Source organism: Haliaeetus albicilla, chromosome 14 (assembly GCF_947461875.1).
Source record: "Haliaeetus albicilla chromosome 14, bHalAlb1.1, whole genome shotgun sequence".
Lineage (NCBI taxonomy): Eukaryota > Metazoa > Chordata > Aves > Accipitriformes > Accipitridae > Haliaeetus > Haliaeetus albicilla.
Window position 1 is genome coordinate 24937169 of NC_091496.1, and position 24894 is coordinate 24962062.

Sequence of the window (24894 nt, forward strand, 5' to 3'; positions counted from 1 at the left end):
AATTGCTCACCACCTGCCAACTGATGCCTAGTTAGTTCCCGAGCAGCGATCCACCCAGCCCCACTATGCCCAGTTTATATACTGGGCATGACGTCACATGGTATGGAATACTCCTTTGGCCAGTTTGGGTCCAGGTGCCCTGGCTGTGTCCCCTCCCAACTTCTTGTGCCCCTCCAGCCTTCTCGCTCGCTGGGTATCAGAAGCTGAAAAATCCTTGACTTAGTATAAACACTGCTTAGCAACAACTGAAAACATCAGTGAGTTATCAACATTCTTCTCATACTGAACCCAAAACATAGCAGTGTACCAGCTACTACGAAGACAAGTAACTCTATCCCAGCTGAAAACAAGACATGCAGTCAGTAAATAGCTATGGTGTATAATTACTAATACTGCAGAAAGCTGAAATGTTTTTATTAAATAGAATTTATATGTTGTCCTGGTTTCAGCTGGGATAGAGTTAACTGTCTTCCTAGTAGCTGGTACAGTGCGGTGTTTTGAGTTCAGTATGTGGAGAATGTTGATAACACTGATGTTTTCAGTTGTTGCTCGGTAGTGTTTAGACTATAGTCAAGGATTTTTCAGCTTCTCATGCCCAGCCAGCAAGAAAGCTGGAGGGGCACAAGAAGTTGGCACAGGACACAGCCAGGGCACCTGACCCAAACTGGCCAACAGTGTATTCCATACCATGGGACGTCCCGTCTCGTTTAGGAACTGGGAAGTGGGGGCAGGGATTCGCCGCTCGGGGACTGGCTGGGTGTTGGTCGGCGGGTGGTGAGCAATTGCCCTGTGCATCATTTGTACATTCCAATCCTTTTATTACTACTGTTGTCATTTTATTAGTGTTATCATTATCATTATTAGTTTCTTCTTTTCTGTTCTATTAAACTGTTCTTATCTCAACCCACGAGTTTTACTTCTTTTCCCGACTCTCTCCCCCATCCCACTGGATGGGGGGGGAGTGAGTGAGCGGCTGTGTGGTGCTTAGTTTCTGGCTGGGGTTAAACCACGACATATGTACCCTCTTTTAACATAATCTCTAAGGCTGTAACTTCTTTTTTAAAAAAACATGCCTTCATATTTAAGGGTGGGAAGCATTATGTGATGCCATGTAAATGCCAATTATTCTTAAAAAAAACCTAAACACCCCCCCCCTTTGCTTGAATTTTAAGTAATTACCAATTAATGGGGGGTTTTAACCAAATTTCAGTTACAATACTAAGAAGAATCTGAGTTGCTATTCTGCAATGTTACATTTATATTGGTTTCTGTGCATAGTGTCATATGCTTTTCTAGTTTTTACGTAACAGTTTGAAAATTACTGCAACGGTTATCATAACCGTGTATTCCACAGATGTCTTGGGTATGGGTTTGATCCACGAATAAGGAATTAAGGAAAAGGGTACACTTAATGTTAACCCTTGTAACCGCTTCCCACCCATACAGTGGGTTGTATCAAGTAACTTCCCTATGTAAAAAAAGTGGACACAACTCAAAAATTTTAAAACCCACCTGCATTTTCAGGATCTACTCAGCCTTACTGTTGTTGTCACTTCAGATTCAGTAGATATATAAAGTATGATTGATTACACATTCATAATCACTGACTGCTTTGCTTGCAGTTGTTTTTCATGCTTTTTGTTGAATTTAGAATAAAAACAAGTAGAATGACCTTGCATGGAACGTGATATCAAAGTTACTGTTTTTCTCATTGTCACTTCATTTTGCATACTGCAAAAATACTAATATCAACAGCTTCTTACTAGGACAGCTGTGAATGACCTTGGCTCTTTTTTATAAGTAAAGCACCACTCTTTGGTGTTTCATCTCTTCAGCTTCTTTCCATACTTTACAAAACATCATTACATACATCCATTAACAAATCCATTAAAATATGTAAGTATTTCAGGAAGAAGACTGAAGTTTAAAAATAAATAGGGAAATCAGCACATTTTTAAATACTCAAGTATGAACAGATAATGCATAGCAATGCATAGTTAAGGAAAAAATTCTAAGATTTACAAAACCAGGTTACACCTTCATTAACTTAAATGATTATTTCATGTGTTTTTTTAAATGGAAAAATAACTGACTATCAGTCTTTAAACAAAAGCTTTTGCCTCTTCAAATGAGTTAATAATAGAGGCAGTCATTTAAGTTGTGCCTTGACACAGGAAAAGGTTTTAGTTTCGTTCTGCTCTCCCATACCTTCCTTTTTGCAGAAATCAAAATTCAGTCATCAAAATTACCTTCAAGCATGTATTCTTCAAGCAATGGCCTGTCCTGGGATATATTATTAAAATAACGTTGACCTTCTTTTAGGCCAAAAGGGGAAACAAAATTGTTTTTCATATTAGACTGACTTTCATACTGATTAAACAAAAATAATTATAAACATTATGTGGTTATAATACAAAGGAAAATCGAAGTTAGACATATTCATGGTGATAAGTTCAATAAGCAGTCTATTACTCTGTTAAGAAATGGAAGAATACAAATTCGGGAATTTACTTGAAATACTGTAATTGTATTGTGAAAATCTAAAATATTTGCTTTCATCAAGAACGCTCTTGCCATTTATGCTCACAGTCAAACTAGGAGCACATTTACAGACCCATTTAGCAGGAGGACCCTTCCAGTCTGGAACATGATCCATCTTCTACTCTGTAGTTTAATCTTGAGCCTCTTTTGGGGACACCATCAGGTTTTGTTCTCTTGCTTTCTGGTAGTTTGGATCAGTTTCTGCAAGGATCTTGTGAGACGCCAGATTGCACAGGTGACAGATTGCATGTTCTGTCATCACTTCCATAGAAGCAGTGGAAAACTTTTCACCCTGTTGCTAAATGTGGTCAGATTTGCACTAAGCATAATGCTGTAATTGACCTGTAAGCACTGGATAGTGTATTTTTAATTATTCCTTTTTTTAAACTGGATTTTGAAATTAAAATTGCTTACTTTTCATGAGTGGTTTGGTTCAGTAAGATCTAACAGATTTATCTGAGGAGCATTGCAAAGGAGATGTGCTATGTATTTGGCCTGATGCACTGAATAGCAATCTTACTTAAAAAACATAGTTTAATGTAACGCATCATTTACCAAACTAATTATGTGTTCTTTAGCTGAAGATCTCATTTAATTAGAGGACCAATTTTTGCCAGTTTGCATCCCTAATCAATTTAAGGGTTTTTTTTAGTGAAGAGCAATTCAGGTGTCCTTAAACCTTAGCCGCATACTAAATGCACTAGGGTCATATCAGCATGTTGCATCGTGTCTGTGATCAGCCCTAGGGACAGAGACAGCCCTCCATTGGGACTCCGTCTTTGTCTTTGCTTGGCATTTATTCAGGTAAGAAGGCAAGTTGTGCCTGATTTTTTCTGGATGCATCATTCTTCTTCCTCTTAACCAGCTGTGCAGGTCAGTGTGTTGAGGTGAAGCCCCACTTCACCTACACTCATCCCCACCGACCTTAACAAGTGAACAGATGAAAAATTAGTTGGGGAGTCTCCTTTCTGTTGAGGACTGGCTGTTCCGTTGAGGTGAAGATACATGTCCTTCCCCTTTACCTCCCTGATGGAAGTCAGATGTTTAGTCATGACTATTCCCTAGGTATAAAAATATTGGAAGCTCAAAAATTGGATATGCCTTGATGTGAGCAGTTGGTCAATATTTGGGGAAAAGAGCTATGTGAGTGAAATAATACCATACTTAGAAGGCATAGCCATAGAGTTTTCTTTTCCTATACCTATATATTCCTATACAGGAACTCATCGCACCAAATAGCAGATTTCCTTGCAAACATTTTCTAAGGCAGTCTTGTCAGTCCAGTTGTCTTCTTCATGGAGAAATGTTTTCAGCTGCTATTTTTGTAAGGAAATAATACTTCTTCTGTTTAGCCTGAGTATTAAAAACTCAAGGGAATGCTGGCTACCCTTCAGAGACCCTGACTGCCATGGGTAACTGGTGGCCATTACATTTCTTTCACCTTGATAAGATTCAAAGCCATGTATTTTCTTAGTGTTTCACTGATTTTAAGACAAAAAGGATACAATTAATTTCTATTTTGTTTTTAACTACATTACTTGCTATAAAGTTAAAATATACTGTTTCTCACGGTTAACTTTATTTTTGTTCTCTATCCAAGTTGGATAATGGAGATGAGCAAGCAGCCCAGATCAGACGTGAACTAGATGGACGACTGCAATTGGCAGAACAAATGGCAAGGGTAAGCGGTTGCTTTCATGACCAAAACCATATCTTCCTCTGAGATTGAGTGGGATGATAAGTAGCATGTGTTTCCAGTTTCTGATTCTAAAATTAAGTAGAAGATCATTTGAAAACAGTCTGACAGATGCATTTCTTTCTGCTCTGGAGTATCTGTGTCAACAGGGCTAGGAAGAAAGCAAAATTTCTTTTTGGAAAGGCATATGTGGTGTGATCCTACATTTTCTTCATCAGCAAGTCCAGTGGTGAAACAAAGGGTGTATTATTTGAACATTTGGGATTATGTATTTTGGAACCAAAATAAATCATGTTTTATATACACAAGTGCATTATGCCCTGCTTAGGGTATAACCATAATGTTTGTTTCTTACTACAGGTTATATGTGATATACTTTTAAAGTGTATATATAATATAGCTTACATTTATAGATTAAGTCCAAGTTCATAATGGTTATATTAGTATTGCAAGTAAGAAACTATGAATGAGTCTTGTAGGTCAAATTAGTGATGATTGGGTAAATTATAAATTCTTTTTGTAAATTTTAGAAAGCCAAGCCTATTCTTCTCTCCTATAGCTTGCATTTTATTTCAGTGGACAGGATTATGCCCTTCTATATTAAATATCACAGGTGGGATTGGTATTGTCCCCAGCCATATCTTAGTATATGTGGGAGAAAGACTCCTTTGTCACAGAAAGGCAATCTCAAGTCTCTTCAACCTTCTGTGAAGCCTGCGCTTATAACCCAAGTTGTCCAATAATCCTATGTTTGCTCTGTTGCCTTCTTGCCTTTAGCTCAAAAGTTACAAAACATTGGAACCATATGTGTTATACTGTGTGTGCAGAAGAAAGTATATTATATTAATATGATATTAACTGTAAAGCAGTAAAGATTTGCCTGTTTCTTTAAAAGGAAAAAAATATCATTTAGATCTATGAACTTCATAAATAACAACATGGAGGTGTAATCTTCCTAAAATGCAAAATTATGTCCGTAACAGTTTCAAATTCATTTTAAAGCAAGTGAAAATTCTAAGCACTATTTAAACTGTGTAAATCTTGTTCATTCTGTTTCTAATGTGTATACAGTGCACAGCTGTAGATTTTTTTAAAGAAATATTTATTTATCCATTTTTTACCCAAACCATTACTTGAAAATTCTCATAATTGCCAGTGTCAATTGCACAATTTTGCACAGAATAAGGAACTCCATGTCCTACGTGGTACATCAAGTCACAAATCAGAGTTTTCATACATCTTTTTACACTGCTTAAAATGTAGCTTTTTTCATGGTGGACTTTGAGAGCTAGTCCTAATTCTAGCAGCTGTGAGAATTATTAACGTCATTTAAGCCTAAGCAATCAATTGCTGCAAAATATGAACTTCACTCTCAGAGCTCAAAAGCAAGGTAAAAAGCTTTTTGATACTAGATTATGTATTCTAGCATCTTTGTTGGTAAAGAAAAAGGTTTTCAGTGATTACCTGCCTGTATGAGAATTATTAAACTGCAGTCTCAAAAGATGAGCACAGCTAAAGAGAAATCTCTGCATATAGCTTTTTTTGTTGTTCTTGAGGTCTCATTCATGGTTCCTATAATACATTACTTGCTGATTTTACAAGTTCTTCATTATATATGAGAAGTTTATTTTAGCAGAAAGGATAATTTAGCCTATTTAATGGAAGCAAGAACCTTAGAAATATGTTCATCTATGACGGAATAAAATCAGTGGGGAATTTGTGCGTGTATTTGCCCATCTTTTAAAGTAGTTGAAAGCAAAGTATGAATGACCTAATGGGCTTTTCCACCTATTCCACCTAAGGTAAACTTTTATGTGATCCTATGAAGAGACTACCCAGTGTCTTTTCTCCTTGAGAAATGCATCCTGAAAATCCATTTTAGCACTCTCAGAAGGCAGACCTAAAGGCTAGTGTGTACATCAGCCTGGTCAGTGTCATGTCTGTCCCCAGGGTCTTTGTTTCAGGTTATATTCCAGTATGTTGCAATCAGAGTTCCCAGAATTCCAGTGCTGTGCTGGGGGATGTGTTCTTCAGATGATCCGGGCTTTTCAAATCAACGTGATTACATTCCTGTGTATGTGCACTAAAAAAATAGTGGGAAAACTCCACTATTCTTGTTGTGTCTCTAAATTATTTTAAATATTATGTGCTATAGCAATTTTTTACAAATCCACCATCTTAAAAAAGGCAAATAAAAGTTGAGGGGGGAGGGTGGGAGGGGTGAAATTGGTAGCCCTCAAGAGTCTTTATGGAGGATCCTCACCCTTTTTTTGTGAAGGAGAGAAGTGGCTACAAACATTCAGCTTTTACAGAAATAAAGGCCTCCATATATTCTGATAGTGCTGTCTTAAATCATGGAAGATTATAGTCATAAGAAATATACAGCAAAAGGCATTGTAAAAAGTTTCCTCAATTTTTACATTGGGGTGGAAGAAGCATCTTAACAAGAGGAAAGATCTTTTAAAAACATAATTGCAGTCTGTCTTCTCTGTTGGCATATTGTTATTTGAATGATCCTCACAGGATAAGGTAGTTTTACCACTCTGAAGTGGGGTTTTTTTTGCTAGAGCACCCTGAACCTTACCCTGTTTTTAGTTTCTTACTATAAATAACTTCTTTTTCTTTTTTCTGTTTCAATCTGTAATATACTGGCTCTGTAATGAGCCAGAACACTAGACTTGCTGCAGGTGTTTTGGGTCACAGTCAACTCGCTTGGTCTTCGTGATTGAAACAGAATCAGCTGTAAAGGTTTTAATGTCAAACATTTTATGATACTCCTTGTAACAGCTAAGGAGAAAAATTATCTGGTTTAGGAGCAAGGTGCCTACCTTTGTAGACAATACATAGGGAACTGTGTTTGTTTCTCATTTATATGTAAAACATACCGTTTTGGGTTTGTGTGGTGGGTTTTTCCAGTAGCGGGGGAGAGGCGGCAGGGCGGGCTCCTGTGAGAAGCTGCCAGAAGCTTCTTCCCCGGCTGGGAGTGGGCCCCGCCTCTGGGCCAGGCCGAGCCCGCCAGCGACGGCGGGAACACCTGAACAGAGGGAAGAGGGGGAACCTGCCGCAGAGAGGGGGTCGGGATGGGAGAGGAACCCCTCTGCGGACACCAGGTCAGGGAGGAAGGGGAGGAGGAGGCTGATGCACCCGCAGCCCGCCGTGAGGCAAGATGGCAGGCTGAGGGGAGGAGGAGGCTGATGCCCCCGCAGCCCGCCGTGAGGCAAGATGGCAGGCTGAGGGGAGGAGGAGGCTGATGCCCCCGCAGCCCGCCGTGAGGCAAGATGGCAGGCTGAGGGGAGGAGGAGGCTGATGCCCCCGCAGCCCGCCGTGAGGCAAGATGGCAGGCTGAGGGGAGGAGGAGGCTGATGCCCCCGCAGCCCGCCGTGAGGCAAGATGGCAGGCTGTCCCCCCCCAGGCCACGGAGGGGAGCGGGGGAGCCGGTGCCCGCCTGCAGCCCGCGGGAAGGACTCCCCTTGGAGAAGTTGGTGGAGGACTGTCTCCCGCGGGAGGGAGGGACCCCCCGGTGGAGCAGGGGCCGGGTGAGGAGTCCTCCCCCCGAGGAGGAAGGAGCGGCAGAGACAAGGGGTGAGGAACCGACCCCAGCCCCCAGCCCCTGTTCCCCTGCGCCGCCGCCGCCGCCGGGGGGAGGAGGAGGAGGGAGAACCGGGAGTGGGGCTGAGGCGGGGAGGAGGGAAGGTCTTCTAAGGTTTGGGGTTGCTTCTTGTTATCCTACTCCGATTTGATCGGTGGTAAGTTAAATTGCTTTTGTTTTTCCCCAAGCTGAGTCTGGTTTTTGGTGAAGGATCCCTCCCTGTCCTTGTCTTGACGCACAAGCTTTTCGTTATTATATTTTCTCCTCCTCATCCCACGAGGCTGGGGGGGGAAGAGTGAACGAGCGGCTTCATGGTGCTTTGTTGCCTGCTGGGCTTAAGCCATGGCACATAGATTTTTAGAATAATTTACATTTTTGTTTAATCTTGAGTGACGTATTGTCCCAAGCTGCCCTGTATTTAATATCAGGAGAAACTGTGTGTAAAATTGGCTCTGTATGCGTTCATATATGCATTATACACATTTATACATTCTCTCTGTTATAATCACAATATTTATACACTACTTAACTCCTACAGAGGAAAAAAGTGATTTTTAAGTTCTAACACGTTTAAAATAATACTATGTGTAACAATTTGGCATTAGTTTCAAAATGAATGGCCTGTTATAAAAACAAATAAACAATAATAGGAATTTCATGTCATGGTTGTAGTTTAACAGGTTCATGTTAGAAGCATGAATGTGATTGAGTTATTTTTGGTAGCGTGGGAAATGGATGAAGTAACAAAATTACTAGTGGACCATTCATTTTGTCAATTTATAAGCTACTGGAAAGTAACATTAATGGTATATTGTCATTTGATGCGCTTGAAAAGTGTATTGGAAATATCTAATGTGTACATATTCAGCCTGGGTTTATGGTTAAATCACTGGGGGGAGGGGCAAAATGATCTGTTTTTACAAATGCCCCGTTATTTTTTTAATGTGTTCAAAGGGATGTTTTGTCTGCTATATTTGAGGAATATGATGGAATTCTCAATTCAAATTACATTTCTTCTTGTCAAAATTAACTATATTTATGGGATGGGATTAGCCTTCCCATTACAGTTTTGAAGATACAAAAATAGATAGACACTGGAATTAAGACTTTTTTTAAAATCGCATATCTCTTAACTGAGAGCAAATCAGTAAATTAACATGACATCTAATGTGGCATGATTATTTTTTTTCCCTCTCTAACTTCTAAAATATATCTTCCAAGGAAAGAAAATTCCCAAAATTCGTAACAAGAGAAATGGAGAACATGTACATAGAAGAGTTGCGCTCTTCAGTGAATTTGCTTATGGCAAATTTGGAAAGTCTTCCAGTGTCTAAAGGTGGGCCGGAATTTAAACTGCAGAAGTTAAAGCGATCACAGAATTCTGCGTTCTTGGACATAGGAGATGAAAATGAGGTTCAGCTGTCGAAGTCTGATGTGGTCCTCTCCTTCACATTAGAGGTAATCACATATTTCACAGAAAACTTGTTGACAGTTTAAATTACTAGAATATCTATGTCTTGATACTTTTTTGTTATTAGTCCTTCTTCCTTGGTAACTTTAACATTTGATGGTAAAGAAGTAAATTATTCTTTGTCTCTTTGATAATGAGGAGTTAGAATACAGCTATATGATGCATTTTCCTGTCACAGCAGTAGTTGCATTTGGGCCCACAAGGAAGTTGAATCTCCCCCACAAATGTAACTTTAAATGAATTCCTGTACATTAGATACCTAAGTGTACTTTTGAATGTAATAATGAAACACTGTTGTTATCAGGAACTCATTCACAGAATTTCACAAACAAGGTGTGTTTTCTCACTGAAGGCATTTAGTGAATAAACAAAAAATTTTCCTGGTGGTCATGGCAAATTTTTACAAATTTCTGCATTTTACTCAAGAAACTAGCTCATGTTTACTGAGATTATGCATGAAGTGTGGTCTATAGAGATGCAGCCCTGATCCATATAGAGCTCAGCTGACTTCAAGAGGAAACCACAAATACAGTTACTTAAACATACCCGGTGACAGCATCATAGTTCAGGTCCAATGCTGCAAATGTGCATAACAGGAAATGCTGGTCTCTCTCTCAATAATAATAGAATCAAAACATTTCCAGTGTGTATTTATTGGTTATAAGGTGCCACACTTGTGCTATGCACTTGAAGTGGCTTTAGTTTAAGACAATGGATAATGTTACAGAATAAATATTTCAATTGTTAAATGGTTTAAAACAAACAAAAATTGTTTCTCTCTTAATGCATTTTCTTCGGGGAAACAAGCATCTGCTTTTTTCATGTAATGTTGAAAATTCAAATGAATTTTTCTTTCCCATGTCATCAATATACACATAGAATTAAAAAAATGTCAAAAATGGACAGATGAAAACGTTTTAATTCCTTTGTATAATGGAGAAATGACTTATCCCACTGTATGCAATTTTAATATTACTAGGTAATAATGTAAAAGCCCAAGATCAACTTTCAAAGAGTATTAAGATCCATTATTCTATATGACAAAAAGTATTAGTTCATCAAGCATGTAAAACGGGAGTGCAGGCCTTAATACTGAAGTATATGAAATGATGAAGTAGTTTTATAATTCCTGTGCTGAATCCTGGTGCATCTCCATCACATGTGCTGTGTCTGCCTCAAGTGGAATACCAAGCCTGGAACGGTCCATAAATAGCAATAACAAAGAGTAGTTCTGAAGCACCTAAAAAGTACCTGAAAAAGTTTGTTAGTAATGTTTTCTGTCTTCAAGAAAGTTTGCTTTTTGAGAGATGTAGGAAGAAGAAAAGCTTTCTCTGTGCCTCTAGAGAGAAATATTAAGTATATACTAAAAATGATGTGATATTTGGGGGAAGAGCATGGTAAAAGATTGAAACAATTGTGAAATGAAAAATGACAGGAGATAGAATGTCTGGTAAATTTGGAACAGTTTGCATTGTTTACAGCCCTTGCCCTCTCAACACTAGACATGTAGACTATTAGGTCTGGTCAACTTAGCTTCCCCCTGCCCCCTGTCACTGGTCAAGAAGATACATGGATGTTCTGCAAGGCTAGTAATCTACAGTTCATCCTGTGCAAGGCAAAGAATTGAAGTGTTACTTTACATGTAGCAGTTTTTAGTAGGGCAAATTTTCATTTTAAACATGGTGTTAACCATGTAAGTTAAGTTTCTTGCTGGACAAGTATGTGAATACCTTACTCTTGGGAAGCTAGATCTCAGAGGATACAAGGGCAAAAGGAAACGACTGAACTGATATTCATTTAGACTGAAACATGGAAGATCAGCTCTTGTTCTATGCAGATGAGCAAATAAGAAAAGCTGATTGCAGTTCCTTGGAGACAGAATACTTTTTTTTTTTTTTTTTTTTTTTGGAAAATGTGAGGTCATACATGCACAATTTCACATTTCTTGAATAACATGTAAACATATCCGTGTCGTGTCTTCTGTGGTGTGACTTGTAGGGTAACCAGCAAAATCCCCACTGAGGGCTGCTGCACAGGCATGTGAACAAACAGGAAATCTATAACATGTCTGAACATTAGGACAGAGTGTAAGAACTCAATGAAAGTTTCTTGGTGGGGGAGAAAGTGGCTGGGGTTCATGCTTCTGCTGCATCTTGTTATTAAGATAGAACAAAAAAAGATGTTAGTAACATAATATTCTGGTGGGAATGGACCTTGATGGCTAAGATAAGAGACACCCCTGTGCATCACTGCAAGCAACACTGACTGGTTTTGCAAGCTGGATGTTTCCTCAAATAGCCTGTTCTCAGAAATTTGTAAAATAAATAAATTAAAAAAAAAAATCAAAGTAGTAGGAGAAGATTTAATCACTTATGTCCTTCAGCTGTTGGACAGTTTTAGAAACAGACAAGCAATATTTAGGAAGCTGTTTATCAGCTAATGAGCTAGTAAATCAGCTGCTGACAGTGTTGTTCTTAATGAAATGCAACTTTTTTTCCCATTGCTGGAATCCAGAATTGCTACCAAAGACAAATGTACTGTGCAATTAAATTGGAAACTCCAGGAAAATAAGTTATCAACATAAAAATAAATAAACATGAAGTCTGCATTCAACAAGGACATACGTTTGGCGTGTGGAAAGACTGTATAGGCAGTATTAGCTAGAAGGATCTCTAGTGCAGTCTCTAAGTGATCATTGATCACTTTGATAACTACTTGAATTCCTAGATCACAAAAGAGGGAAAAGAGAGTTGATTACATCATTCTCCCTGAATTTCTGTTGTTATTTATAAAGCATAATAGGCAGTGTTAATAATTTATGAGTAACGTAAAAATGTTCTAAATGATCAATGACAGTCATCGCACTGTAATATTACCAAACTAGCAATTTTACAAGACATCTAACTTTTATTAAGGTTCTAGGAGTCTTAAAGTACAAAGGATTTTACAGCTAGGGGTGAAGTCTGGCTTAACATACTTGAACTGAAACAAGTTGGCAAATATGCAAATAGTTTAAGAGCAAAATATTTTAGTAGTTGCTTGCTGACCTAAGAAACCAATTGCCTCTAATAAGACCAAAATTAGTCATTACTTTAGTCACCTTTAAAACAATCAAACAAATAGTGGGTTTTGTGTTTAGTTCAGTTGAGGACAGCTTCTCTGCTGATTAAATGGACTAGTTTTCCCAGTTTCTTTTCATAGGCCCAAATGGGGCTGAAAAGGAAAGCAGCTCTTCCAAAGCAAGCAGAGAAACCTGACTTTCTTCTCAAATCTTCTCTGAATTACAAATACCTGAAGTCGAAAAATTCCAGTAATTTCACACTGTGACAAACTGTAAGGTTTATAAAAGGCAGAGGGCATTTGAAGTAGGGCTGCATTTGGTTCTTCTGAGCTATAACTGAGGAGCTGAAAAACTATGGGATCTGCCAAGCTCAGAATTTCCCTGGTGAGGAAATTTCTCAGGAAGCAGCTGGTAGAGGTGTCTTTTCCCCTTTCTCTTCCCTCCTGTCCCCTTATGCACGCTGAACCTGACTGCAAGTACTGAGCTGGGAGAAGGAAAAGAGGTAGGTAGCAGGGAAAAAAGATCACAGCAGCTGATAGCGATGCTCTGACCTGCCTCATGCTTAGCACACCACCAAATCACTTCTGAGACTCAAGGGTTGCAACCTCCAGTGTCACAGCACCACGATTAACCTTTCAAGGTGTGAACAATGTAGTTACTTGTCTTGTTTACAGTCTTAGTAACCTGTTTGTTCTATAAATATTTACTTATATGATTGCTTAAAAGATACATTTCCTCATGTATTAAGAATTAGAATTATATTTAGACATTAGTCTCAAATTCAACTACTAGCATTTAAGTTATGATTGGAGTGAGGTTTTAGTCACTGTCTGAGTAGAAACAGAACAAAAATTTCAATTCCTATTATATATTGTTGAAAGTGGAAAAAGAAAGCAAAACTAAAACTAGTCTCTGTGGAGATTTGAATGAGTGGGGTTTGCAGATTTTTTCCTTTTTTTTTTTTTTTTTTTTTTTTAACTTGTGTGGAGCTTAGTACTGCAATAGCTGTGCTCTGTAATGTTTTCTAAAGGGTAAACTATTTGCTTTCTTTTCCTCAGATTGTTATAATGGAGGTACAAGGTTTAAAGTCAGTCGCTCCCAATCGAATTGTCTACTGCACCATGGAAGTGGAAGGGGGCGAGAAGCTTCAGACGGACCAAGCAGAAGCTTCAAGGCCACAGTAAGCCAAATCTGCTTGTTGCTGCATCCAGCATCTCTTTCCTTCATGTCATGGGAGAACCCAACTGACTATCTTTACAGTTTTTACAATTAAGTTAGCACTAGGTTATATGAAGTTTTTTCTTGGGTAGTTATCTTAAATTCTTTCTGAAAAATGAAAATACAAATAACAGTTATTTAAGGTGAAGTACAAAGTGTGAGTGCTGTCCAAATGAATGCCATTGAATGCATGTGTGACAAAAAGAGCTAGAGACTGCATCCTCTGAACATAAAAACCTCTAGATAGATGTTAGCCTGAGGTGATTTAATGTATTCTAGGTTAATGTGCAGGTGGCCTTGTGGAGTGTAACTTGTACAATTGGTGGAAAATCAATACTCAGTAATCAGTCTTGACAAAGCTTACTCACCTGCTGAGCCTATTTCATTTTAAATTATAGGATCCACTTCTTTCAATTAATTTTTGAGGGAGGCAGTCAGCAAACTGACTTGGAGTGGGATAACATCAAGCCATCTGTAGTTGAACCAGTCAGAGAGACAGAGAGGAAGAAAATTAAGTGTGTTTTTTGGTTGATTTGTTTGACCTACACACTGACTTCAGACACTTTTCTCTCTGTTAAAATGTCATTTGGAATCTTTCATAGATAACTGTCCAGACAGCGTGTTGGGATTTTACTGGCACCACAGTGTGCCTTGTGAAAGACAATTTAAAAATTGCAGCTGTTACAGTAGCTGAGAAAACATCTTCAGCAGAGTTGGGATGGTAGTTTCTATTCCATTCAGACCACAAATACAGACTTCTGTTAGGCAAAATTATAAGCACAGAGTTTTATCTGCCTCTTCTGGGGTTGGGAGGAGGAGGAGATCTAATTTGGTGGACTTTCTCCTAGTTGCAGCAAATTGCCTTGGCAAGTAAGCCAGCAGCCTACTCCAGTAATGTATTCAAACAGCTTTGCAGAACTCGTAAGTATGTAGGACAAGATGTAAAATTCACTTGTCACAGTCCCTGGCTGTGTTCCTTTTCCAGGGCATAGGAATCTTCAGTCTTATCATTTGCATTTAGTACACAAGGAACTTCTAAAAGCAACGGTAGCACAAAAGACACACAGATACACGCATTGAAGCAAGGTCATAAGTGGGTACGCAACATCCCCTGTTCATTTGTGGACCTGCTGGGGCATTCTCTGGTGGCTCAGGGTCCCATGAGAGGCTTTCTCATGGATGGCACATCTCCAAGTTGTGCTTTGTCTTCAAACTCGGAGTTGCTCTCATACTGATCCATGCAACAAGTGCCTCCAACCTTTGCCTACTGTCACTGTCAAGGTTCCTGTTTCTTCTGATGGTGTGTCTCTATTTTTCCTCACCCTTGAACTTGTTAGCGTCTGTTTTAAGTCCTCAATTAACCTCTGATGTCATTGGTATGGGTCTTCAAATCTCCCTAAATCACTAGAATACACAAATTCTTGAATCTTGGGCACAGTTACTCTCCTTCCAGAAAACAGTGTAGATTTAAGGGTTTTGTTTCTCTCTAGCTATTTGCAGATGTGGTGAACAAAACATGGTAGGGATGGTTCATGGTCAGTTCATGGTTTACTTATTGCATACTGAGGGCTGCAGATTAAGGTAAAGTTTGTAAAACTAATCAGTAGGTGTACATTATGTATAGATACATCTGGTAAAAGTTAAGAACAGATTAGTTGATTTTCCTATGTGTCAAAGTAGAAACTTTGTAAAAAGGAAGTTCTGGAACATATGGAGTCAATATGAGAACATCTGGAGTGTTTCTAAGAAAAGGCATAGTGTTAGGACCTGCTCTGAGCTTGTAAAGTCATGTAGCGGATTTCAGGCTCAATAGGTATGAGTTGACTGAATATGGGAGGAAGACAGGTTATGGGCTATTCCATAGAAGTGATGACGTATGAACCAAATTCATATGGATTTGTATGGAAAAAATTACATATCTTTAGAAAGATTGAGAGATGCCCTGAACCGTACACTGGAAGGACAGGAATGGGAGTTACTGGTGCTGTTGACCTGCTGTCCTACAAAACAGTGTAACTTGAAGGGGCACATCTGATAGAGCTCTAAAATCTATCTAGTTCTTTTGCTCTTCTGAGTTGCACTGTTTTCCATTTCTGGCAAGAGTAATTATGAGACATTGGCATGCAGTATGATTATGAGCATATAGAGACATGTAGTTTATGAGCATATATAGAGATGTAGTTTGAGGCAATGGAGGAGGATATTAAATTAGACAAGCATGAAATTACCAAATTATGGGCAAACAGCAAAGAAGATGGAGGAAGCTGCCTATGGAATGGGAGATCCTTTATTCCACAGTTTAATTTTTCTGTTAAAGCCAAATCAGGTTTTCCTGACAGTAGCAATACTGCTTTTTTTTTGGTTGGTGACAGAGGGAACTAACAGGGCTTGACAGAGTTTCATCAGAGAATTGCACTGGTGGAAGAAAGCCTAGGAAATACTCTTATAGTCAGGGAGGAGTCCCCAAGTTTCAGAAGACATAAGATGTCCCTCTTTTTCTCTCTCCTATCCAGCCTGTGCCCAGTCCTTCTAAGATATTTCTTACTTTTATGACCAACACATCCTTTGCCCCATGCAGCCATCTGCCTGCTCTTGCCCCCCTGCTTCTTCCAGCGCTCATCACTGTTCTTGGATAGAGACCTGCAGGGGTGATGGGGAGGGTCAGTCACTGGGTGAGGGGTTGGATGTTCTCCTGCAAAGAGGACGTATGGGAAGAGGTGAAAACAGAAGTGGCTTTCTGCTCCCATTGATGTTAGTAATGGTACTACTGCTGGGAAGAGAGATGCCTCCTTTCCCCCTCAGTCCTTTGGCAGCAATGGGCAGACATTTAAGTAGAGGCCAGTGACCAGCTGGGCAAGCACAGCCAGTCCATCTCTTCTCTGATACAGAAAAAACAAGCTGTCGGCTGCCCTAGGCTACTGCTTACTTTGCCTGCTGCTGGAGCTGGCTCCTTACTGGGATAATTTTCAGTACTGTCATTCCGATATGAAGGAAAATAATCAGTGAGGCTGGAGGAGAAAACACAAAACTCATTGCAAAAAAAAAAAAAGAATCGAGAACTGTAGTTCAGCTCAACTCTTCAAATCACTAGCAGTAACATATTTGCACTGACAAATCCCTGATAAATGAGAACATAACTTCAGGTTTTATATAGGACTTGCAGCTAGAAAAGGGTAACAAAGCTCTCATACTAAGTGTAGAATGAGACAGTGATGAAAAGTGAATGATTACCACCAGCCTGCATGGGAGACTGCTGGCAAGAGCTTCAAATCATGTGCTTGTCACACACATCTTTTGTAGCTGGTTTATCATTTTGAACTGGTAGCTACATTTGTGAAAAGAAGCTGTATGAAGAATTATTTATGCCTTTTTTTTCATCTGTGAAACGTCAGTGTATGCAGTGCAATGCTACTACTCAGTCAGAAGTTTCAAAGCTTTGACAGTGAAAAGGAGAAAACGAGATACTCAGACGAATGCTTCAAAATGGAGTGCAAGCCAGTGTGACCTTAGAGTGGAGATTAATGGAAAGCATAAGTCAAGTGGAGACTTAATTCAGGATTTATCCACTATTCCAAAATGTGGAATATTTTCTCAATTACTTTTATGAATATGTATTTAGGTATTCCTCTGAATCCCTGAATGCCACCTTAAGAGTAATAAAGAAGCTAGAAACAATGTTCTTTCTTAAAGGGGAGAGACCTAATTAGAGTCCTGGAGAGGAGAGCACAGTTTTTATCAGTAAGAAGTATTTTCTGGTTTCTTAATGCTTTTAACCCTATCTGCTTTCTCTCTCTGTGACTAATAATTCTGTGAGTTTATACTGAAGTGCTTCATTTTCTTCTTTAACAAGCTAAATAAAGTACTGTTTATATGTATGTTACTGACTAGCTAATGGTCATTCTAAAATGCAAATGCTATAGAATAACATAGTTTGAGCTGAAGTCTTGGACAATTTACAAACAGATCAGTTACACAGCTTCACATGCAAACCCTATAAAATTTTTATTACTGCCTGTGAAATGTTTCTTCATTCCTTCCAACTGTTTCCTGCCTTTTAGCCCTGCTGAAAATCCCTCCAACATAGCGTGTGACCTTTTCTGCCAGAGATCAGTAAGCAGAGCCTTCAGAGGACCCCTTCAGTTCTATGAAGCTTTGCATAACTTTGTTGCTGCGACACCGCAGGGGGTCATCTTGCAAAATCCAGTGCTAATTTCTTTTTTCGAATGTTACTGATGTGGCTTTGTTTTTAGTCTTGTGGAGTCTGGTATCCACATGTTTTCTTATCATTGCTTTTTATTCATTCGGAATATTAAATAACGTGGTTTCTTGAAAGCGTCAGCTTTTGGGTATATATAATCATGCCTAAAGATAAAAGATGGAAATATGCATCTTTTGTCACTACAAGTGACATTCTGTTGTCACATATTTATGCAATAGAAAAAGATGATATCTTGCATGATGAGAAAATTTTAATGGAGCCAGGATATTCTGCATGTAAACTAGACAAATAAGATGATCATATTGTGCTGTCAGTGATTGCATAACCTTATAAAAAGGGCTATTGTATATTAGAAGTATGCAAAGAATGCATGATTAAATATCTGACCAGAAGAGGCAAGGAACCTTGATCAAGACTGCACAAATAAAGTAAATGCTGCTTATGTTATTTTTATGCGATATTCCACCGTCGTTAAATCCATAAAGTATTTGAAGTATGAGTACTTGTGGATACATAATTAAAGATTACTTAGCAAAATCTTTATAGAACAGTTTAAAAAAAAAAAGGGAAAAAAAAAAGGCTTAATTTCTAAAATTTAGAACTTCCTTAAATGACATGGTTGCTCATGAAAAAAAGAATGCTTTTTTAATAGAATGTTTTTGAGGATATGGCCTAAGATGACTTTTCTGAAGGGGAAAAAGGATAGACAACATTTATAATCTGTGACAATCATGTTCCAAGCATCAGCTAGTTTATTTCTTCATCATAGTCCCTACAACTTTCTAACTTTTATTTTTGATTAAGGGAAACAATTAGATGATCATACCTACAACTGTCACCTAACTTGTGGTTGCATGACACAGATGTACAGTATGTAAGGAAAGAGAAGGCACACCTACTTTTTTTTTTTATTCCACCTGCTGCTGATCTGTGTCTGATACATCTGCATAAATGAGATTAATTTTGGTCAATAATATAATTTTACTGTTAGTTTTCAGTAATCATTCTTTATATTGTTTAAATGTGTAGGAATCCATGTTATTGCTCTTGCAAAGGAGAAAAAGTAGAATGAAAATGTTTTCCCTGCCTCGTATTGTTTCAAGTCTTACGTATAAAACTAGACTAAACATAGGAAGAAACGAGGGACAGAAACAGAAGTGTTTGCTGATCAGATAGACAGTAATCAAACTAGTCTGTTGCTGGCAAGCTGACGAACTCTACTTAGGATGTGGGTTTTTTTCCGTTGTTTGCCTAGGTGCTTTTTTGTTGAAATGAGCATATTTGCACCTGGGATTTTTACAGATGGATAATGAGATTGGAGTTTCATAGTGGCTGATCTGACCGTGCTTAGCTTGTTGTTTGTATGCTTCCTATTATATCTTCTGAGGATAAATTCTCATTAGGATTTAGCTTCTTGAACAGAGTCTTTTACTTGATGGATTTCACCTGTTCTTTTGACTACTACTTCTGGAAGTTTTTTACTTACAGATAAGTGCAGTGAAATCCAGCGTTGATCTTGGAGGATAACAAAGTAGGGTTGTTCTGCCTACTTTTGGCATCCAGACTTACTTTCTTTAAAACATAAATACATTTTATGCAACTTTTGCAGAAGTGAGATTGTATGTTAGAGAACCTTTGTATATTATTGGTAAGATCACCTCAAAGGCTAAAGCCTGAGACATATAATTATGTTGATGTGAACAATGTTGAAAACTTGGTGAAGGTGAGCATGATCCTTTAATAACTATATTGGAATTTTAGGGAAGCTGGTGGGGTAAGGATCATGGCAGGAAACAAACTGTCTCTGCTTTCAGAAACTAGGTTTGATTGAGTTGCATAATGATTATTATCATTGGTTCAAAGATTCATCTTTGTATCTTTAAAGGATAAATTACATAATGGCTTTAATCTTGTCATATGTCAGTAAGTCTTTATTTTTATGGATTGTTGTGACTGGAGCAATTCAGAAAACAGGGTGGAAGACACTACCTTTCAAACAATTGGATGCTATGACCAAATACCATATGTGTCGGTCTAGTATCCAGCTGTGAAGAGGAAAAAAGAAATTGCCAGTAGGAAATTACCTGATGTTTTCTTGGTTCTGCAAAGGAAAAGATGGAGAAGAAAAAAATACACATTTATCCCAGCCTGTGTTCTGGATTAATGATGGAAGAGTTTCACAAAAGGGATATGGATTGAGCTGGAAATTTACATTACAATTTTATTCAGTTATTCTTGATGCCTGATCAATTGCTTGCTTCTTTAAAGAGAGGAAATAATACCTAATCAGCTCAAATATAAAGAGCAATATGATATCCACAAGAAAAAGATATGGGATTTCTAAAATAAGTAAGTTTCTGTGCTATGTTCTGCCATTGATTACTATTTTATATTGTCTAAGATTTTTTTACCTCTTATTGCAGAGAAATATGCATTATGTACAGGCTCTTAATATTAAAAGAAATTTGAAACTTGACTGGATGATAACCTGAGCAACCTGATTTTAACTGGCCTTGCTCTGAGCGGGGTTTGAACTAGATGACCTCCAGAGGTTCCTTCCAGCATAAATTTTACAGTGATTCTATGATTAACTCCCAAAATAGTCTCTCCTAAGTCTGTCTACCCAAGGGACTTGTGAAAACCACTGCTGTTAGAAGGGAATATTCACTTGTCAGATCAAGACAAGTGTGGCATGGAAGAAATTGGGATGAGAGAAGGAAGGAGATAATTAAAGTTGGTTGTAATCTCTAGTTAGCAATAAACATAATCCTACTGCCACCAGGGCATACCTTTTGTAAATTTTCTTAACCTTAATCTTTTTGATTGTTCTGGCTAAATCCTGATTGTTCTCCTTGCTTCTGTGTGCTCAGCATGTTAATAATTGACTGAAAGCAACCAGGATTTCTGCCCTGGTGTGATGTTTGTACTTCTGAAGACTGCAGCTTTGGTGCACCGCCTTGTGCTGCAGCGCTTAGACCCCAGGCAGAAAGCTGGTGGGATGAGGGCTTTTTAATGAATAGGTTCTCCGTTCAGAGTTGGGATATCAGCCCTCCTCAGCTAGTGTTATGGCTGAAAGGAATAGTTGTTTTGGGGTGACTGTCTTCTTTTAAAATGTATAATGATGTTACATGTCTCTTGCAAGACTGATAGCAGTTTTATTGCATAGTGCATTTTGGGAACCTTGGGGCTTGAAGATGCATGTCCCACTGTTATCCCTTTCACTATAACAGTCAGAGCTTGGAGAAAGACAGCTTACACACCGCTTAATGTACATGATATATCTGTTTCCATTCTTATTCCCACCTGATCCACAGCAAATGTGACTAATATTTTACAGACAGACATAAGAGTTTGCTAACACTGTACTAAAGCATCTATAGATGTGTGATCCAGCTTCAAACTGGAAGGAATTTTGCTATGAATAGTGTGCTGTTGAGCCAAAGCCAATTAAATTGTGCTTGGAAGAAAAATGTTTTGGATCAGGCTAAGCCTCATACTAATACAGCTACCTGGTCTCTGGCTGTGTCAAAGTAAAGGCAAAGGTGGCCTGTAAAGTATCATGTAGAGGGATGATGGTCTGTCAAAAAGAAGATGGGGCTGGGAAGGATTACCTCAGATTTTACCTGCGGTCTCCTTCTGGAATACTCTGGTAGAGTGGATCTGAAATTTGTCATTCAAAGTGGTCTGCACCTGCCTCATCTTTGAAAAAATGTAATTATTGTTTGTGAGCAATAGTTGACGTGAAAACAGTTCCTTTGGATTTCTTTTTAATTTTCATATGATCAGAATGTCCCATTTTACATTTTCAAAATATACTGTTCGTGCATCTTTGTTTGAAGAGACCTTTCAAAAACTTGCTTATATTTGTTGTAAACAGTATAATATAGGTATATTCGAAATAATTGTTAAACAGTTGACTAGATACAGTGTTTGAATTCGAACAAATTTTAATGGTTTTATTTAGGTTTGGTTTGTTGGTTTGGGTGAAGAGAAAGGTTGAGGAAAAGGATTTAAAAGAAAGAAGTTTTTGCTTTTGAGTCCTATTCACGCTAAGAACACTTTGTACATCTCAAATGCTCATGACACTCAGAAAACTGTTTTTCACCCCACCACGGGCAGACTTTTCTTTGCTGTCACTGTGTTAGTATGTGCATTGATCCTCAGAGGTGTCAAGAGGTCCAGTACTTTTAGAATACAGAATAGTCCACTGAACAGATGAAGAAAAATAATTTATAGATCTTGAAATTTCTTAATAACTACATAGCATAGAAGGTATGAGTCTGCAGGTTCATGTGCCTGCTTGAAAGTAACACCACCAGATTGAGAGTAGGAGGACAGCAGAAACAAGGGCAGAATAATGCGGACAGCTAATAAGAACAGTAGGAGTCGGAAAGAAGAGTAAAAGGGGTTTCAGAATGAAAGAGAAGTGGTGTGATGCCAGATGAAATACTGAAATTTTCTGATGTGATTCCTGGGTCTTCCCTGATAGACTGTGCAGGCTCAGATAGGTCAGTCTATTTTGTGATTTGTTTTCCCACATCTTTAGACTGAGATAACGACATCTATCTGCTTCATCAAAGTACTGTCACTTTATCAACATTTGTACAACATTTTCAAGGTTTAAAGGGTCACACAAATATTAAACACCATGAAATAAATAGGATTTGTAACTTTTAACAATGTTGTGATGGATTCATAATTATCTTTTTCACGACAAAAGTGAAGTAAATATGCATATAGAAGTTTTGAGAGAGTAAATGACCATGTCTTGGCTTTGTGTCCATTACCAGCCCCTAGCTGGGTTTGAAACTCAGTGGGAAACAGGAGTTAATGCCTCTTATAAATTCTTCATACAATATATAGCAATGGTTCCCAGCACTTGGCAGTGTGTCAGTCTTGTTACATACCCTTGAAAATCTTCACCCTGACTTGTCTTGGTTGCCTGTATTGGAAGTGAGATGGGAAGACAAGACTAAGTAATAATTCATTCGTACAGTTTTATGTTTGTGATGACAATACTTGTCATAATAGCATTCTGTAGTGTTAGACTGCACCTTTCTCATTTTCAGCGTAGAAAGCCTAAATGAGTGGTTCTAGTTAGTTGCTTATTATGCATTGAACCCCTCTTCTGGTTTTCCTTTCTGGTTTGTATTAGACATTTCTTTATTTTAAAGGAAAACTATTCACAATTTTGTCTTTTTTTTTCAAGTAATTTTTATGTTTAAAAAGAAATACATGATTGTGTCTAGTTCATTATTAGCTCTGTGATAAATGGTTAGTAATTTTGAGCTCTGTTAATACTTTTATTTAAAACAGTTAGTATTTTTACCAAAAGCAAATGCTGAAAAAAACACCATATGATCAGATTATTCTTTTCTCCCTTTCATATTAGTCTAGCTGTGTAAAGGGGCTTTACAATATAGCACATCCATCAAAACATGCTATCCTTGCCGTTGCCAAAATAAGGATCCAGTTTGGAGCTTTCAGTTCTTCAGAGCAGAGTTCCAGCAAGGCATTGCCAATGTTTTGTAACAACCACCCTAAAAGCCTTTAATTTTGCTTCTGAATCCGCAGAAAAAAAACCAACATTCACTCTTGCTGAGTGACTACACTAGATAGTGACTCAATACATTCAGAAATTGAATGCCAGGCTACTTAGTGTATGCAGCTACAGGTGCTGAACACCCAACTTTTCTACATGTGAAGTGCTGAAGACATGGCTTGTTAGTCTGCATTTCAAACCACTAGTGTGCCAAGCCAAAAGTTCCCATACAGGTGGAAATAAATGAAAAATGGTAAAAGAAAAGAAAAAAGTAAGGGACAGTAGTGTAGACCTTGTTTAGGTGGAATCAAAGGTGACACTTAAAGACAATTGTATGACTTTCCCTCCTTATACCAAAATTTCCCATTTCTTCTGTACTCTGTACTTCTTCCTGCTGTCATCCATCTCTGTAGAACAAATTATCTTTCTCATATCTATATTTTGTAATTTCAGGAAGATTTTGGTGGGAACCTCAGGGTTAAAACCATTAGTATCGTAATGCTCCTTCAATAGCTGACAGCCCTGAAAGTATTTATGCAAAGTATCAGTGTTTCTGTAGTAGGCATTATAAAACAATGACTCTGTAGTTCTCAGCAAGATTTCTTCTTAAAATAGTGGAATCACAGTAACACAGGGAAGAACAGAGACAAGACACGTAGAAGATTAGATGAAGTTAGTGATGAAAGGCCAAGATGCTTGGTGAAGCTCATGGTTTAGTTTGCCTGAGCATGGGGCTTGTCTGTGCTTATACTGTAAAAGGACATTTTGATTTGTTTAGAACTTTTTTTATGTATTGCCTTTCAGCTGCAGTTTAATGGGCTTGCTCTGATGGAGGAAATTACAGTCCTTGTACTTCAATCCAAATAAACAAGTAATTTTCAAATGGAGAAATAAGAAAATGTAGATTTCCCCCCCCTCAAAAATATTTGCAACCTAAACAACATTATAAGCATTATGGAAAGGTACAAACATACAAACTATTTCCCTTGTGGTTTCAAACATGAATTCTAGATCCCACTGATGTAGTGGAGAGGATATACATAAATATATATATGAAAAAATAATGGTTGTAATGGTGCATATAAGGAATAATCATTACCCTATTAAATCCTTGATGCTGCGTAATAAACTTCTGTTGGTTGTGCAGTAATAATTCAACATCCTTTTTCAAGAACTTTCATTAAAGGGAGAAGCTGGAATGTTCATATTATTTTGTAAGGCATGCAAAAGACAGAAAATAAACATGCTTTTGGGTTGTATAAGACAGCTGTTTGTGTTAAGGCCATGATTTCTAGTGTAGCATTGTGGTGTCAGTCATTCCCAAATGGGTGGGTATTTCGGTACTTCTAAGAGAAAAGGAAATGCTTATGATACTTGTCCAATTATTAGTGGAGAGAAGCTAGCCGCAATTAGTAACAACTAATAGTCTCTTTGGGAGTTTCAGTAAAAAAGCTAGAAACAGGTAGGTATGGATTTAACTCTGTTTTCGTTTGGCTGAATTGAGCCTCCTCATCAAATTAAAGATTTATTGTCAGATTGCTGTGGGGTAGCTTGCAC

The 24894-nt window shown here is 38.1% G+C and overlaps 1 protein-coding gene across 8 annotated transcripts in view; it reads left to right on the forward strand.

The window, feature by feature from the left end:
• CADPS2 (calcium dependent secretion activator 2) overlaps positions 1–24894 on the forward strand; it is a 323617-nt gene that overhangs the window by 130340 nt on the left and 168383 nt on the right. For all 8 annotated transcript variants that reach the window (XM_069802016.1, XM_069802017.1, XM_069802018.1 and 5 more), the window contains exons 4-6: positions 4142–4222; positions 9048–9284; positions 13417–13538. In XM_069802016.1, coding sequence (XP_069658117.1) covers positions 4142–4222; positions 9048–9284; positions 13417–13538 — 440 coding nt within the window. The remainder of the gene's footprint in view (positions 1–4141; positions 4223–9047; positions 9285–13416; positions 13539–24894) is intronic.